General features: G+C 53.3%; 1 protein-coding gene across 2 annotated transcripts in view; it reads left to right on the forward strand.

Moving 5' to 3' along the window:
* The window catches only part of RASSF5 (Ras association domain family member 5), a 72,548-nt gene extending 58,951 nt beyond the window's left edge, over positions 1-13,597 (forward strand). For both annotated transcript variants that reach the window (XM_068986489.1, XM_068986490.1), the window contains 4 exons: positions 9,476-9,586; positions 10,658-10,955; positions 11,768-11,883; positions 13,381-13,597. In XM_068986489.1, the coding sequence (XP_068842590.1) occupies positions 9,476-9,586; positions 10,658-10,955; positions 11,768-11,883; positions 13,381-13,533 (678 nt within the window). In that variant the 3' untranslated portion in view covers positions 13,534-13,597. The remainder of the gene's footprint in view (positions 1-9,475; positions 9,587-10,657; positions 10,956-11,767; positions 11,884-13,380) is intronic.
* Positions 13,598-18,464: the final 4,867 nt, after the last annotated feature.

Here is an 18,464-nt window from a genome sequence, read left to right on the forward strand (position 1 = left end):
AGGAGACAGAGAAAGAGAGGGACCGAGGCCCTCTAGGACTGAGAGGGGGTCCCAGGGGCTAGGGTTTGCCCGGGACTGTCCTGATTTTGCACTGGAAGTCCCACATCCTGAGAAAACTCAGTCCCAAGCAAACTGGGACAGCTGGTCACCCTACCTGGGACTCACGCTGAAGGCGCCCCCTGCTTATCCAGGGACCTGAAATATTTGAGGCGCCCACAAAAATATTTTCATTCCTTTTAAAATCAGGAGGAAAAAAATGAACTTTTAAGTTGAAGGAATTACTTTATGACATTAATATATTTGTCCTTATACTAATCGGAACATATAATTACCAAAACCTTTTTATGGAGAAAGGGGCCTACCGCCCTGAAGAGGAAAGTAGATACCCGAGAGTCATAATGTGGGCCAGAGTGAAAGGCCTGTCAGGGGTCCAGGGTCAGGGGAAGAGGACTCCATGTGGGATCAGTCCCCACAGCCAAACTTCCCTTTGCCCTCCAGATGGATGACTACTGATCCTGCTGGTGGGTACCATGGCTGTGTGCTGGCTGCCATTCATTGAGCGCTTACTGTGTACTTATGTTGTGCTAAGCACTTCCAGATGTGCGATCTCAGTCCATCTCTGCGATAAATGTGTAAAGAAGACCTGCTTACCTGCATTTCTCAGGCAAAGCAGCCTGAGTCTCAGTGAGACTGACTTGCCCACGTTCACAGACGACCAAGGGTATGGCTGGCAGAAGCCAGCCTACGGCCAGATGTGGCAGCCACATGGCTCAGTGGGTAGCAACATACCTCCCTCATTCTTTTGAGGACTAAATAAGATTATGACCGTGAACCCCAAGAATGCCTCACTAAGATGATGAGGCAACTGCAGGCCTGAATTGAAATGCCTCAGCTCCCAGGCTCAGGGCTCCCCCAGCCTCTTGCATGAGGCTCCTGCTACCCCAGATGGGCTGCTCCTGCCTGTAGACTGAGAGGGCCACGTGAAAACATGAGGGACGCCGGGATGGCTCCGGGACACGCTGGCAGCCCAGAGTCCCCAGGCAGGACCCCTTACACTCGGAGCTGGGCTGGGCTGCCTGGGTTGCACCCAGGCTGGTCTCAGCTTGCACCGTGCTTCTTCTGATGTCCACAGGACGTGCGTCTCTGTCTCCCCTCCTCTGATAACCCGTGGGCTCCAAGGATGGGCACCCCCTCAGTGTCATGTCCCAAGCTGCCCTTCACAGCCCCCAGCCACGAGCAGTTCGATCAGTCACTGTTGACTGACTGTCCACATGGACCATCTGCTCCACATTGTCTTGGGTGACTTCAGTCTCTTTCTAGTTTCCTTCTCTTTGTTTTGTTTTTCTTTCTCTTTTTTTATTGCTTCTCTATATCCCCCCCAAAGCAACTCAGATTCCACATGGTTCTGCTGGTCCTGCTTGTTAGGCTTCCCTAGTGGCTCAGAGGGTAAAGCGTCTGCCTGCAATGCAGGAGACCCAGGTTTGATTCCTGGGTTGGGAAGATCCCTTGGAGAAGGAAACGGCAACCCACTCCAGTATTCTTGCCTGGAGAATCCCTTGGACAGCGGATCCTGGCAGGCTACAGTCATGGGGTCGCAGAGAGTCGGAGACTCCTGAGCGACTTCACTTTCACTTTCTGCTTGTTCAGACGGCTCCATGTCCCTGCTGACTCAGGTGGTAGAGCATCTGCCTGCAATGTGGGAGATCCGGGTTTGCTCCCTGGGTTGGGAAGATCCTCTGGAGAAGGAACTGGCAACCCACTCCAGTATTCTTGCCTGGAGAATCCCATGGACAGAGGAGCCTAGCGGGCTACAGTCCATGGGGTCACAAAGAGTCAGACATGACTGAGCAACTGATGCATGCTTCCTTCCTATTCCCCTTTTGGGAATAACCTGTCAGAGACCATAGTTTAGGAGTTTCTGGTTCTTTTATTTCGGAACACTGGACAGCTCCATAGAGGGACTTATGAGAATCAACCCACTGCCCTGGGTGGGGCTGGGAACCAGCTCACCAGGACCTGGGGGGGACCTGCGGTGAAGCCCCACCAGGCTTCCTCTTTCCCATTTGATTTAGGCTATCACAAAGGGGCCAGTGAGACTTGAATGTGACCTGGGCATCGAGCAGGGTGTTCTGAACCCAGCCCAGCCGGCAGGTGCCCGCCCCTTTCCTTCAGAGGTTCCTTCTTAGGACAAGCTGAGTGGAGACCCCAGGGTTGGGGCCAGGCCGGCTGTGGGCAGCACACTGGAGCGGAAGGCGGCTATACATGGTCATTCCCCTGCAGAGGCTGCCAGAGGCTCTCTTCCCAGACAGAGGCTGGAGATGGTTTCCACCCAAGGGGCACAAGAATTGCTGCCGACAGATTTGCTAAGAGCTAAGAAAGAGGAAATGTGGCAAAGGCTCATGGTGACCGGCTTCCGGGAGAGTTTTTGTTTTGCTTTCTTGAACTATGTGACTTCAGAAGGTGTGGACCTGCTCGAACTCGGGCAGCGTGGGGTCTGGCAGACACATAGAGAAGCCAGTGGCAAGGAGGGAGCAAAGTCAAGTCATGGAGAAACGTTGGGCAGGTTCTGAGCGCAGCCGTAGACCCATCATCACTGCCGCAGCTTGGACCATCCAGCCCCAGCGCTCCTCGAAGAGGCCGCCAGCCCACACCCAGTTCTCTGAAGCAGAAGAGGAAGCAGTGAGTGATGAAAGAAACCACCCTGTCCCACCTTCTGTGTAAAATCTTAGCGTTGCAGAGGGGCCTTAGAGCTTCTCTGGTCTGACTTCATTTCACAGGTGAGGAAACTGAGGCCCTGGGAGGGGAATTGACTCACCAGAGGTCACAGGTCACTTGCTGGTCTTGTGTTCATCCTCAGCAAGAAGCTGCCGAGAGCAGACAGCTTCGCACGCAGCCCGCATCTTCTTGGCACGTGCCCGTCCTGGCACAGGTCGGTGTGAGGTGCCCCTGGACGTAGCTGGTGTCCTTGCCAGGCTGAGTACCACCTTAGCTAGTCCACTCTTTGCCTGCCGCTCAATCAGCAGGTATTTATTTATCTGTCATGTCCTTGGAGGTCATCCTAGTTCTCCACTGAGCCCCTGCAGGGGCTGCAAAAGAAGACTAATCGTCAGATGTCACGTCTGACTCCCTCCAGGGAGGGTCTAACTGGAGAGCTGGAATTAACACATGTGGAACAATAATTAAACAATAGAAGGCAGTGCATAATTCGGTGCTGACGTAGCCATACAGGCTCTGAAGTCACCTCCACAGGTTCTTGGAGTGTTGGAGGTAACGTTAGCAGGCAGCTGCAGAGGTCCATGGCATATGGGGATTTGCAGGTTTGCTCCGACGGGAATCTGAGGCTTTGAGGTCGTGGGGCTGGTGTCTGGGAGTGTCTCTGAGCCAGTGGTGAGCGTGCCTGCACCTTTCCTCAGCCAGCTTGCTACCTCCTCATGAGGGAAGGATGGAGAGAGAGAACTCTGATAAAGTGAAAAGCCTTTGTCTACTTGTGGACAGTAAGTGAGAGTGAAGTTGCCAAAGGCCCCTCCACTGGTGGTGGGAGGAAACACACTGCAAACACCTGCCTCTCAATACAACCATGCTATCAGGAGAAGGTGGGAACCAGTTCACACCTGTATGTGCCTTTCTCCACTGGGGAATTCAAGTGTCAGGGATCTAAGAGATGAGGAGAGCAGAGAATGAGATCGCAGCAGGCCCGAGAAACGTCCTACACAGAGACAATGGGACTAGGGGAGGTGGGGGTTGTGAATTCCAGGCAAAGACCACACAGACAGCAGAGTAGAACAGAGGTGGCGGACCACTGTCCACGGGCTGGAATCCACAAATAAAGTTTTATTGAAACTACGCTCATTTTGTGATCACGGTCTGCTACCACAACAGAGCTAAGTAGCAACGGAGACTAGATAGACTGCAGAGCCTGAAATATTTGCTGCCTGGCCTTTACAGAAAATTTACTAAGCACTAGTGTAGAGAAAGGAATGAACAAACTCTTGGGCACAGGGGCCAGTCCAAAGGGAGTGCTCCAGGAAAGTGAGAAATGAGCTTGGCTCACGGAGGTGGGACTTTATATGCCTGGAGTAATAGAGCGCATGTCTTTGGATGGGTTCGCTCATTTCCAGGATGCCCCCTGTTTCGTTTGGCTTTACCTTTACTTCCGTATGAGACAATAAATGATTTACAGAAATGAGGAAGCGAAGGCTTAAAGACATGCTCAAACTCTCTCGAGATGGCTTTGTTAGCAGTGGGAGTCAGAATCGGAACACAGGCTCGTGCTCATCCTGAAGGCGTTGCCTGAGCCTCTCACCTGTGCCAAGCTGGAACTCGGCTCTGGGATTCCATGGTGGAGAAGACAGGTGCTTTTCTCACAGAACTCAGTCCAGACTGCAGTGCCAGCCTCACTGCACTGTAATTCCTAGCAGAAAGTGAGACTGCTTTCCCCCCACATAGGAATGGGGCCATTGCAGTTTCTTGAGCAAGCATTTATTATCTGCTTCATGCCCAGGGCCACCTGGCATAGAGCAGAGACCTAAGTATGGTGTAAGTCGTTAGGGAGCTTCAACCTAGTTGGGGAGAAAAACCAAGCTGGGTGGTCTACTCGGAGGTTAGTATAAGTAGATGGGATTTAAGTGCAGGACAGTATAGTGTTAGCTTTGGATGTAGGTTAGCTTTAACCTTCCCGAGCCTGTTTCCTCATCTGTGAAATGAGCATAATAAGTGTACATTTCTCATAAACTTGTGGCGAGAGTGAAATGAGCCAACAGTACAGGCTAAGTGAGAAGAACAGTGCCCGCACAGAGCTAGCCAGGAAATAGCAGTAAAGCATCGTTGTTATCATTCAGGGCTGAGATGATCAGCCTTGACATCTGAGGGACCTGATATCATGAGAGGCCTTGACAGCTGAGGGACTTTAGACAGACAGGAGTAAGACGGTGAACGCAGTGTACAAGAAGAGGCGGATGAATTTAAAAACAGGGAAAGTGAAATTTCTGGCAAAAAAAATGTGGTTTCTGTGATTTAGGTCCAGAAAAAAAAAAGGGGGCCTGAATGTATCTAATGGCTCTAGCAGGTTCTCCTCAGCCCACTCCTCACTCTGGGGGTCCCCCTCGTTGCTGGGGCTTTGTGGGCCTCCCTGTGTTCAGCTGCTGCTGCTGCTAAACCACTTCAGTCATGTTCGACCCCGTGCGACCCCATAGACAGCAGCCCACCAGGCTCCTCCGTCCCTGGGATTCTCCAGGCAAGAACACTGGAGTGGGGTGCCATTTCCTCCTCCATTGCATCAGGGGAGACTAAAAGCCACCAGCTTCACTCAGAGTCTTCTCAGCTCACTGGGTCACTTCCCAGTGACCCAAATTAAGACTTTATATCATTGATCGAAATGCAAGATTCGCCAGTGTTTGGGTTTTTTCTTAAAGTAAAATTCAGCTTGGGGTAAATCTGCTCTGAGATGGGCCCCAGACCACCAGAGGATGGTCCTCTCTTCTTTTGGCGTAATGGGTACTTAAACTGAAAAGTCTGAGGATCACTGTTTCAGGACGTGTCTCTGCTCTGAGGCCTAGCACCCAGCCTCTTCACCTGGCTGTACCCCAATAACCCTGAGAGTTAAGAGAGGACGCTGCCCTTGCCATGGCTTAGGACATGGGAACACAAATCTGCTTTCATCAGTGCCCTGGATGTGCTGGGTGCGTTAGGAACAGCTCAACCATCTGCCACCCACGCCAGGAGCTTCATCAGAGCATCCATGCAGGAGACACCGAGATGTGTCAGCCTCCTGGGAGAGACACCTCGCAGGAGAATGCCTGTATCTTTAAAACCATAGCAGAGTCAATCTCCCATTCTGTCTCCATCTTGGGCCACCCCCAGAAACAAAACTGTCTGTCTGGCTTCTAGCTTCGTAGCCAAAGATGGAGGCAAATCTTTCACTTTGAGGATCTGAGAATTCGGCAGGTGAATAGAAAGTGGGGTCTTTGACTTACCTTCTGAAGACTACAGACACTGGATATTGCCTTCTCGGTAAACCTTGGGGGCAGTGGATATCTGTGGGTGCCAAAGTGTTAACCCTGCAGCTGGATGGCAACCCTGGAGGTCTGAAATTGCCTGGGAGTTCTTTTCCAACACTGCTGCACGTTAGTATCACCTGGGAGATTTTTGAAATCCGTCTGCCCAGGCTGCACCCCAGACCACTTAAATCAGAACCTCCAGGAGGGACCCCAGGTGGTGGTGTGTTTCTGAGGCCCCCCCCCCCAGAGGAGTCCACGTGCAGCAAGTTTAAGAATTTCTGCCCTCTCTGGAATGGGAAAGGGGAGCAGGCGGTGCTGGCGGTGCCTGGCTGGCTGATTGGCTGCTTCAGGAGCTGATTCATTCAGTCCATGGGTTAGATCTTGTCTGCCAGCCCTGGTGTGGGCAGCGGCCTGGGGTGCTGCCATCTGAGGCTGGGAGATCGAGCGTGCCAGCCAGACAGGGCTCCTGGCACTCCCGGATGGGGCTGTCTTCTGCGTCAGCCCCGCGGAGGCTGCCCACAGCCGCTTGCGTCACTTCCCCAGGTTTGTGGTGGGAAGCGAGGGATAGATGGTCTGCTGATGGGAAAGAGAACAGGAAGGAAGATCTTTAGGTTAAGGCCGCTCTGACCCTTACTGTTCAAAAACAGTCTGGAATGCTGGCCTTTGAAAGCCATGATGCAGCTGCCCTTTCTAACAGGGAAATGGCTGTTGCTCATTTGGAAACCAAGAGAGATCTTCTAGGAGCTGCTAGAGTTTTCTCTCCATCACTTAGCTCTTTTTTATAGAGGAGCCTGAGAAGGCTGTTAACCCCTAAGGAGCAGGAGCCTGCATGTTTCGTAGATGAGCAGAATGGAGCGTGTGTAATAATAACTGGATGCTGGCTTTTCTGACTGGAAGCTCCCAGAGGGCAGCAGGCGCACCCGGTCCTGTAGAGAGGTGCCCAGCAGGTTGGGGGCTGGTGTGAGGTCTCCAGGAACTAAGCGGGGAGGGACAAGGAATGAGATGCTTAACCGTGAGGGTCCCTGGGGAGCATGTCGACAGCGAGTGAAGACGGATGTGCGGCTCACACCAGCTGCTGCTCCCCTCCAGCAAAAGGGAGTCCCCCAGGAACTACTCCTCCTGAGTGGTCCTCGATGGACTCAGGGTCCTGTCCCAGGGATCCGAGTGGCCACACACGAGTGGGGCGAGCCCTTTCCTGGAATCCTGTTGCCTCCTGCCAGGAGACAGAAGTCCCTTCTTGACATCTTCATGGGTGACACGGTGGCCCCAGGTCCTAAGGCTTCTGGGGACCCACCAATCAGACACACCTTAGCTGAACATTTCACAGGTCAGTGATGTATATCGGTCTTGGTGAGGAGGCTGCTCATCCCCGCCTCGGAGCGTGCAGTTTCAGTGGGCACCGTGGGGGCGGCAGACGTGGGCTGTCCTGGGGTGACCACGTGGTGAGCAGAGCACTCTCAGGCAGACTTGACGGGCTGGGCGCCGGGCCCCACGCGGATGCTTACCAGCAGTGGGACCACACGCGTTTCTCAACCCGGCAGAGCTTCTGTCTGTAACCTGTAAAATAGGGACAGCACATTTAGTGTGTAAGAGATGGTGTGTGGATGCACAGTGCTCTTCTGACCAGCCTCCTCAGAGAAGAGTAGAGAGGGGCAGGACAGGCCCGCGGAAGACGCTGTGATGGAAAAAGGGCGTCAGCGCATCTCCGCGCCGAGGGCCGGGTGTGGGAGGCACGCCAGCTCCCCTCCGCGGCCCGAGCTTGACGTCTCACCGGCCTTGTGGGGTTGGAAAGTGCGAGCAGGAAGTGAAGGCATCCTGCCCAGTGTGACTTGTCTCCCACGGGCTGGCGAGAAGGGCAGCTCTGCCCCAGGAATCCGGCGTGTTCAGCTGGGTGATTCTGCGATGGCAGCGTGGGTGTGAAATTCCCCAGCCAAAGCAGACAGACGCCCACAGGTTGGTGCTGCGTGATGGCAGCCAGGAGAAAATGATCGCCCTCTGGGCCTCAGTTTCCTCATCTGCCAAAGGAGAATCCCGACCCGCCCTGGGGTCCACTGGATTTCTGAGACAGGCAAATTCTAGGCCGATTTCCACCGACCCGTTTATTCCCACAAACTGTGGCTCCCACATGCTCAGCCGCACAGGAACAGCATGAAGACAAACCCAGGAGGGTGGGTGGCAGCGGACTCGAGAGAAGCTCGGGGAGCTGACAGGCGGACAGAGTTGCCGAGACCCCAGAATTCTCCCCTGGACCGTCTCCGCAGTGTGAAGGCCACTGGCCTTCACATCCTCAGCTTCATTCTTCCCGGAGGGGGTCTTGGGCAGGGGTGCGGTCAGAAGAATCCACTGTGGTGTCGTGGGAAGAACACAGCAGAAGAGACGGGTCCCTTTTAGCTCTGCAGACTGTAGGGCTGGACGCAGTCCTAACCTCCTCTGAGTCTCGGTTGTCTCAACTGTGAAATGTGGGTGATAAACTCAATCTTGCAGTTTGGTTCTGAGGATTAACTGAGACAGTGCATGCCAAGCACTTAGCATGGAGGAGGCTCTCAGTAAACCCAGGCCAACCCTGAGCCCCAGCAGAGAAGAGTCATCCCCTCGGTTATCAGAGAAGGCTGCAGCCCCCTGCTCCCACCAGTTGTGCATTTGTTTGATAAATACGCAGATGTGTGTGCGTGCATATGTGTGTGTGTGGATGTGTGTATATGTGTGTGTGTGTGTGTGTGTGTTGCTCAGTTGTGTCTGACTCTGAGACCCCATGGTCTGTAGCCCGCCAGGCTCCTCTGTCCGTGGGATTTCCCAGGCAAGAATACTGGAGTGGATTGCCATTTCCTTCTCCAGGGGACCTTCCCAACTCAGGGATCAAACCCGGGTCTCCTGCACTGCAGGCGGATTCTTTGCTGAGCCACCAGGGAAGCCCTGGGACCTGGGGCCTGAGCTGATGTCCATGTGCCTTTGGCCCACTCAGCCTGGGAGAACTGCTGTCGTTCCCTTCAGCACACGCTGGGATCGTGTGTGCACGCCTCTCTCCAGCTGTATTGTTACTTCCTTGAGGAGACGACTACGGCTTGCATGTCTCTGCATCTCCCATAGCATCTGAATGGATCTTTCAGTAGCAGCCCTCAATGAGCAAAACAGCTTGCCAACTCAGCAGATTCATACCTCCAGTGCCTGTGTGTTGGGCCCTTTCACGGTGGTCTTGCAACAAGCCTGAAGGATGGGGTATGGCCCCCATTTCACAGGCGAGGAGACTGGCACCAAGAAATGTTCCAGCCACTTCCTGGGGGGAGCCGGCCAGGCAGTTACCCCAGCTGGCATTTGACCTTCGATTGTTCTCAGCCTGAGTCCATCCCGTTCACTCCGTGGTTCTGGTGCTTACTTACTCTTGGTTGGAGAGGCCTTTAGGAGGAAGCGGTCACTCCCTTTCTCATCCTGAGAAGCGTGTGCAATGCACGTGCCCACCCTCACGTCTGTGTCTGTTCCAGAATGACTGTAAGCCCCCTGAGGAGCCTCAGCGCCCACCCACTCTGCAGGAGATCAAGCAGAAGATTGAGAGCTACAACGCCCGGGAGAGGAACTGCCTGGGCATGAAGCTGGTGAGTGTCCGTGCCCGCTCCCCATCCCTGCCCCCACCTAGCTCACAGCCCCTTCTGCTTTGGCTCCGTTCTTCCCCCTCGGAATCCTGGGGCTCCCCTCCCCAGGAGGGCGCTCCCCTTTCTTTGGGGCTCTGGAGGCCTCCAAGCTTATGTGAGGCCGAGAACCTGGGCTGTCCATGGTCTGGGGAAACAGATTGGGCTATGGGATGAGACCTAGATTCCGTCTCTGGCTGTTTCTCTAAGTTGAAGCTTTGGGAAACCTTAACCTCTCTGAGCTTCAGTATAAAATAGAGATATTAGTGTCCATGTGTCAAAGCACATGTAGGCATTAAATGATATGCAGGTGACTAGGGGCCCAGGAAGCCCTAGGCAAGGGGCGCAGGCAGCCCTCCTCCCCTTCTTGGTCCTCACATCCTCTGCCTGGGGCAGCCTGCCTGACTGTGCAGAGCTCAGAGGGAGGAGGGCACCAGCTTCGCTGGTTCAGAGAGGCCATCTTCTGGGGAGACACTGGAGGCGCCCTGCCCCCTGCTGGTGTTTGCTGGCAACTGGCTCTTTGGGGCGTCAGCCGGGTGGACACCAGCACAATCCAGTCGCAGAGGAACTGGGATTTAAGTCTCGAGGGTTTTAGAGAGAGATGCAGGAGGAAATTCAGTGCCCTGGTTCTCCAAAGATCTTATCAGAGCCTGCCTGCTCCTCCTTGGTTTGGAGGGGGGACGACCAGAGGGGCCACTCCAGACCCTGCGTCTTGGCCTGGGGACTCAGCAGAGGCAATCACCCCATCTGCCTGGTGGCAGGGGATTTGGGGCAAGCAGCATGAGCCCCTGGGGAGGGGGAGCCGCAGCAGTAGCTAGGTCCTGCGGGCCTTCTCGTGCCGCTGCCCTGCCAGCATCCCTAGGTCAGCAGAGGCAGGAGGGAACTCAGGGAGGCAGGTGGTGCGGGTGTGGCTGGGATGGCACCGCATCAGGAAGGGCCTCTGCAGCCCGGTGAGTCTGGAGCCCCGGGCCGGAGTGGCAGGTGGGAGATCCGGCGAGACAGGGGTGCCGTGACCACGCCCAACCTGCGCCCTGGCAGAGCGAGGACGGCAGCTACACGGGCTTCATCAAGGTGCACCTGAAGCTGCGGCGGCCGGTGACGGTGCCCGCCGGGATCCGGCCCCAGTCCATCTATGACGCCATCAAGGACGTGGATCCAGCGGCCGCCACGGACAAGCGTACATCCTTCTACCTGCCGCTCGACGCCGTCAAGCAGCTGCACATCAGCAGCAGCACCACGGTCAGCGAGGTCATCCAGGGGCTGCTCAAGAAGTTCATGGTCGTGGACAATCCCCAGAAGTTCGCGCTCTTCAAGCGGATACACAAGGATGGGCAAGGTAGGAGCGAGCGAGCTCTCCCCCAGAAACTACCCTTCCGGACTCTGGCTGGGCGGGCCCCGTCACACTTGAGCTGGAGGGGTGGGCTTCTCGTGGCGCCGGAGCCCAGCCTCCGTGTGGCGTGTGGCGTTGGGTCTGCGGACAGACCGTCCACCGTGCCCCTCCCTTCACACGTGGCTGCAGGAAACCCACCCCTGGGCGTTCACTTCCTAATCTGTGGGATGGGACCACTCCCTCGAACGTTTGGGGGGATGACGTGAATGGAAACACGCTTCCCACCCTAGCAGACTCTGAAGGCACCGGTTGTTCCCCTTTATTCCTGCCAGGCGCCTTTCGTTAGGTTGAAAGAATGGCTAGAAACACCCCTGCATCCGAATCGGCCCAGGCCATCCTGAGCCCCTGCTCTTCTACTCCAAGGCAGCCCAGCCCGCTCTCTTGGTTTACAGTGCTCTTTTTTTCTTTTTTCGTTTTTGAGTTTATTTGTCTTACTGTCATTTTGAACCTAAATCAATTAAGAATTTTTCCTTCCTCTAGGAAGGAAAATAATTCTCTATTTGTAGACTGAGTGGTTTTTTTAAATTTAATTAATTTTAATTGGAGGCTAATTACTTTGGAATATTGTAGTGATTTTGTCATACATTGATATGAATCGGCCATGAGTGTACATGTATTCCCCATCCTGAACCCCCTCCCATCTCCCTCCCCATCCCACCCCTCTGGGTCATCCCAGTGCACCAGCCCTGAGCGCCCTGTCTCATGCATCGAACCTGGACTGGCAGTCTGTCTCACATGTGGTACTATACATGTTGCAGTGCTCTTCCAGAAACTCTCCATCGCTGACTGCCCCCTCTACCTGCGCTTACTCGCCGGGCCTGACACGGACGTCCTCAGCTTCGTGCTAAAGGAGAACGAAACTGGAGAGGTGGAGGTAGGTCCTGGCGCCTCCGCCTGTGCGCATTCCCAGCCCGTGGGGCTCGCCTAGCCGGGTGGGCGCGGTCCACACCCCCCAGCGCAGCTGGAGGCCGCCCTGCAGCTGCTGAGCTGGGGCGAGTGTGGCCCAAGATCAGCGCTGAAGTCAGGATTGTAAGTGCTCTGGGGGAGCAGGTCAGGGCCTGTCTGGCAAGGCCTGTGGAAGGACAGGATTCCATGTGCCTACTGTGAACACTCAGGGTGGAGGGGTGCTGAGAACCTCCCTGGGTTCCACCCAGCTTTTCGCTCCTGAGGATGTCCTGAGGCCCAGCAAGCTCCAACTCTGGGCTCCCGCAGGCACAGGTACTGTTGACTCAATTGTCTCTGCCTAGTTCTTGAAAACAGACCTCGCTACCCCAAGGGAAGCGTCCAGCCTGCGGTGTGAACTGGGGTGAAACCAAGCTGGTGCTCCTCGCGTCCTGGGGTTTTCAGAAGCAGTCTTGGGGGCCACTGTGGAAATTAGGGGGATCTAGGCCTCTTTTTCCAGCCTCCAGCAGGAAGCTCTGCTCTCCCTCTGTTTGACAGAGTGGGAGGTTTTGTTGGGACAGAGTATCCCACAGAAACTGTTTGAGCGTTGCTGGCCCTGTGGGAACCTCACAGGCCTGGGGTTTAGAGGCCTGGCTTCTCGTTCAAGTTTTGCGGCTGTACTGGAAACTCTGTGACAGTGGTTCCCTCTGGGGACTTCAGCTTTCCCATTTCTCCAATGTGGGGATTAAACCAGATAAACCTTGATGTTCCGTTGTGCTCAACAAGCCTAGGAGTCAAAGTCCCTGACCCCATGGGGGCCTCAGTTCCTGGGTCAGCCGGGAAAAGCCGGACTTGCCTTCTGTCCTGAGAAGCCAGGTCCCACTGGCCAGGCCCAGGCCCTGCAGAGCTGTGCAAGTGACTCATCTCATTATCTGCGCTGCCAGCCTCGGGAGGTGGACACCCTAATTCCACGGCAGATGAGGAAACAGCTGAGAAGGGTGGAGTTCTGTGCTCAGGGTCACACGGCGGAGCCAGGCTGACACCCAGTCTCCTGAGTCCAAGCTCAGCTCCCCTCCCGACGTTCACTCTGGGGGCTGCATGCTGGGGACCCGTTGCTGGTCAGCCCCAAAGCAGACAGCTCCAGGTGGTCACCAGGGTCTCAGGCAGCTCCAGCATCACAGTTAGGATCTCAGCTGCTACTGAGAAATTTAAGATTATTGTTTCTCCAATGAATAGGGCCTCAGCCAATAAAATACAGCATAAGCCAATCAAAACAGGGCTTATGGTCTACTAATTCTTGGCCAGAAGATGCCAGGATTTGAAATTCTGCTGCTGGTATGGCATGGAGACCTCAGGCTGTGTTCATCACACCTGCCTATTCCGTAGCAAGTGGTGTGAAGGGGAGCTGAGCTGGCAGGGCCCCTCCGTCACGCGATGTCTAACCTGGCTCCTGTTCTCTCTCTCCCCCAACCTCCCTCTCGCCGCCCAGTGGGACGCCTTCTCCATCCCTGAGCTCCAGAACTTCCTAACGATCCTGGAGAAAGAGGAGCAGGACAAGGTCCAACAAGTGCAGAAGAAGTACAACAAGTTCAGGCAGAAACTGGAGGAGGCTTTAAGAAAATCCCAGGGCAAACCTGCCTAGCCAGTCCAGCCTCCCCTTCTCCCGAAAGCCCATGGATTTAGTTTTTATTATTAATTATTATTTTGCAACAGACACTTTCTCAGGACACCTCTGGTGGGTGCATCTGTGCCTGCCCATCAGTTCCAGATGTGGCACGACGCCTCTGGCGGCCGCGTGTGCGTGCAGGCTCGGGGCCTGCCTGTCGCCATCCGTGCCTCTTGCACACCGCCCCCGAGCAGCGCGCTCGTGTGCAAGATCGGCCACCTCGTCTCGCCATCTGCAAGCCTTCCGCAAACCAAACAGCTGCCTCTCCCTACACCAGCTGGCAAAGCAAAGGGTTTGAGAGATATGTGTTCTTTCTCTGGCCTTTAGACTTCTTCAATTCGTTTCTTATTTGCCATCCACAGTTCCTTTATTTATGAGTCCAGAACTGTAGTATATTCCTTTAGCAGGTCTGAGCTAAGCCCCTGAAACAGGACAGTGCTCATAGAAGGACTGTCCCGGGTCTTCCCTTGTGATCCAGTGGCTAAGACTCCAAGCTCCCAACGCACGGGGCCCAGGTTCGATCCCCAGTCGGGGAACTGGATCCCACATGCCTCAACTGAAACATCTCGCGTGCTACAACTTAAGACCCTGTGCAGTCAAATAAATAAATATTTAAAAAAGAGAATCATCCCCCACCGTCCTCAGGTGCCCGTTGCTCACGGGTAAGGGATGGTCATAAAGCTACTGGCCCCAGAGGCTTGGGTCAGAAGCACCAAAGCTGAGGTTGCCTGAGAGATTTCCAGAGAAGCTGCAGCTGGCCCTGGCCCTGATGGCCCGAGTCTGTACACGTGTAAACCCAAAGGTATTTATATCTGTGTGCGTGTGGGCTTCAGCCACACCTTCGTCAGCTCTTTGTTTTTAAGTTGCAGTTTTGAATTTAATATTGCCATCATCCTCATTGTTTCCACTAAGGGGAAACCAGCTACTTAACCATTTTTAAAGTCTCCTGATGAGTGTGGAAATCAGACGGTCAAAGCCAAAATGTGTTGCAGGTAAACGAGTCCAAGCTGTCTTCAGGCCTCCCCAGCTAGCGGCCACGGGCCCGGCTGCCTCGGTTCCCCTCCGGCCTCCAGGGCTGCCCCTCCCCTCCCTCTGGACTCTGGGATCTCCAAGTGCTGCCGGAGGAGCTGCCTTGGTTACGGAGGGGGGTGCCCTCCAATGCAGCCAACTTGGGACTCCTTCGTGGTCTGAAGCATTGTCGGCCGTGGGGCTGGCCTCCTGCTGACCTCAGTGCCTTTTTGTTTTTGGAGAGGGTCAGGAACCTGGGCCTTTGCTTGAGGCTCTGCTGCTGGCTTGCTCCTGCCAGGAAGTGGACCACGGTGGTGTGGGAGACAAAGACAGGGGAGCCTGCCCCCCAAGCATGGGATGAGGGTCACAAAGTTCCTGCCCGCCTAAGGTCCTGGGCCCTGACTTCCTAGAAGTGAGGTCAAACCGCCTGGACAGGGCGGATGAGATTCCCGACTCTACATCTCTACCGGCTCCTTGCTTAGGTTCAAACCTAAAACCAGCCAAACGATTCAAGCCAGGAGCCAGGACGGCAGAGACACTCCAGGGCAGAGGGAGAAGGGCTGTGACCTTTCAAAGTGGGGCCGGTTTTCCAATCCAGCCTCTAAGAGATCCATTTCTTCGCTGTTCTCTGCCTTCGCAAGTCCTTCTTGGGTCGGTTCAAGCCTTACAAGTCCCCTCCCTGAGTCCACCTGGCCCCTGATCCTAGAAGGAATACCGAACCTTCATCGTGCAAACTTCTTGGTCTTCAGAGCTGCAAAAACAGGACGAGCTAAGCAGCTCAAATAGATGTTTTCCATCATAAAAACCCTAGTTATCTGCCATCTCCTGCTCAGCCTTATCACTTCCCTCCCTTAAAATCCCCTCTCCCTGCTGTGGGCGGGCGCAGCACCCTCTCCTCCACGCTGCATGTCTGTAACACGAACAGAAGGCACGCTGCTGCAACCGCTGTGAATGCTGCTGAGACCCCCCCCCCTCGGATGGGGTGGCCATTTTATTTTTGAGAAGAAAAAGAAGTCGTGTACATATATACATAAAGGCATATAGCTATATATAAAGAGATGGGGTGTTTATGAAATAAGAAAACTGGGAAAATTCAGACTTTATCGAAAGCACAGTTAGACCAAGGGACCTGGGCTGGGGTCTGCGCCTCCGAAACAGTAGCGAGTGGGGAGTCCCCCTCCCCTCGCAGGGTCGGTGTGGAGCGCCTTCTGCCGTTGTGTTGCCCAGTGTGTGCTCTGGGGCTGTTATCTTCTGAAATGTCTGTCTTATATGGGTTTAAAAAAAAGTAATAAAAGCTTGTTGCAAAAATGATTCAGACGGGAGATGCGTTCCTTGAACCTCCCCCTCTCAGGGAAATCTGGGAAATTGTGTGGAAATGCTGGAGCTGGGAGAGGGGTGGGGACAGAGGAACGCACACACTTCAAGGCCAAGTCAGATTTTCTTTTGCCAACAAACAGAGGGATGAAGGCTCTGAGAACACCTTCCAGAGGCACGGGCTGGAGGTGCTGCCACGGTGACGGGTTATTCTCCATCCCCACAGAGCAGGAAAGCAGGGGGACTCACTACAGAAGGAGCACTTTGAAAAGGGGGGGGGTGGGGGGGTTCTCTGGAGCCAAGGATGGATGATTAAACACCAGAACAGGCTACTGAGTTAAGCAATGATTCTTCTTTTTCTGGCATTGTTTTAAAATCAGATAGGAAGGAGTCTTTGAACGTTTGCGATCATCTCACCCAGAGGAAAGGGCTAGATGGCTAAGACAGTCCTTCCACCTTAGCTCTGATGTCCATCAAAGGAATATCTCAGTAATTGTGGTGCTAACCATATAAAAGTTATTAAAAAGGAATTCTCGCCTGCCTTCTGGTATTGATCACACACAGTGCAATCAACAGGGGCCCGCAGTTCATCCAGTCCACCCCTGCCCTCCTTCTAGGAGAGCACCCCTGTCCAAGGGACATTCTTAAAAGTGTCCAGGGATGGGGTAGAGCTGTATCGTTTGCTCGCTCCAAGAGGTATATCTTTCAATAATTATTTTGCCAAAACCCAGAAATGAACCAGTTTTTGCGTTTCACTGAAACTCATTTGGTTTCGATGTGAGATTAAGTTCAAAGTTACACGTTTGACCTTGGTGTAGATAATTTGGCTTAGCACATAGAAAAAGGAATCCCTGGCACAGCCCAACACGCCCTTGCCTCCTCCCATGTACCTATGGTATTCATGAGAAGAAAAGGGAAGATGAATCTATGCAAAATGTGTCACCATTACTGGGAAAACCATCTGAAACGCGTCTTGACAGCACTGTGTCAGGGCAGAATTCTGGGTCAGACCTGAAGTGTGGATGTTCACTGTTAGACCTAGCCTCACCATGCACTGGCTTGTGTCTTTAGTAGGGGTGAACAAGGCAAGACAGAACCCTGAGCCTCCAGTCCCTCCAGGGTTGTGCTAAACGAATTATGTCTGTGAGAGAACTTTATAAAGCACTATGTGTTTTCTTGGGAGAAGGAAATGGTCCACTCCAGTACTCCTGCCTGGAGAATCCTATGGGCAGAGAAGCCTGGCGGGCTTCAGTCCGTGGGGGTCGCAAGAGACGGACACAACTGAGCGACTCCACCGCCACACGTTCCCTACGTGTCATTTGTATTCATGTGAGGACCGCATTTCACGACTACTCTAACTCCCGCCGATCAACCTCTGTCTGTCCAAGGGTTCTGTTGTAACAGAATCTTGTTTGGGGCCAATTTCTAGAAATCTCTTTCTCAGTTTTTCATATGCTTATGTTAACAGAGCAGATCAGTAAAATGAGGCAGTTTACTTACAGTGAGTCAGCAGTGAAAAGACCAATTATTCAGAGCCTCATAACAAAAGGCAAGGGCCCTCACAGACATTTCTACATTCATCCCTTTCTTCTTATTCAAGCCCCAGGTGGGGAATTTGTGAATATTGTGGGTATTTTCGAGTCTTTATCTTGGTTAAAAAAAAAAAAAAACCAGATGAGCAAGAAAAAAAGTAAAGTGAAGTGTAATTTTATTTTTTTGATGGTAAAAAGCAGATAACTCTGCAGTGATTTGGCTCAGCCCTTCTCCTTCCTATTGCACAAGGAGGCCCCTGGGGACCGTCAGACTGAGCAGGGACCACAGCAGGGGTCTGAACCTTTTCACATGATCCAGCTGGGAACTGGACAAACGCATGGTAAGCTCCTTTAGGAAAACGGTCACACAAAATCTTACGCACTATTTCAGAGAACTCCGCGGACCCTCTGAAGACCTTGTCCATGAGCCCCAGGTGAAGACTTTGAGGCTAAAGGAGCATTAGTTGATTAAGACTCTTCACTGTAGCAAAGCCATCTACCCTGTAGCCACATCACAACCCACAGCTATCAGCAGCAGTTGTCAATGCTGAGGGAAACGTACTGTTGTGTAGAAACCCATGTCCTAATGTGCTTTCACTGTGTATGTCTGGTCTAGCCTAAACTTTGCTCAAGGAAGAGATAACTGTTCCTTCTTTTGAATGATGACAAATATAAACATACAAATAGCCCTTTAGATATCTGAAGGAATGATTTTGGGGCTGGGAGGTTAATTAGGTAGTAAGAATAGCAAGAGGTTACTGAATATTTGGCAGGCTCCCTGTCCCTGAGCTCTGGATGGGCTGTGGGGCCTTAAAGGCAGAGTACACACCAAATGACTGAAACCACACGAACGGAAGGAGCAGCCTCCATCGGCCTCCAGTGCTCCTTTCAAACAGCTTCGAACCTGAAAACTCAGTAATACAGTTTAGCTAAGTGGAAGAAACAAAAGGGAATCCAATTCAGACTAGAATAAAAATTTATTTTGGTAAAGAATTATATATATATCTATATATATTTTTTAATTTGCAAAAACAAAATACTCATATAAATTAC

This window comes from Capricornis sumatraensis, chromosome 14 (assembly GCF_032405125.1).
Source record: "Capricornis sumatraensis isolate serow.1 chromosome 14, serow.2, whole genome shotgun sequence".
Lineage (NCBI taxonomy): Eukaryota > Metazoa > Chordata > Mammalia > Artiodactyla > Bovidae > Capricornis > Capricornis sumatraensis.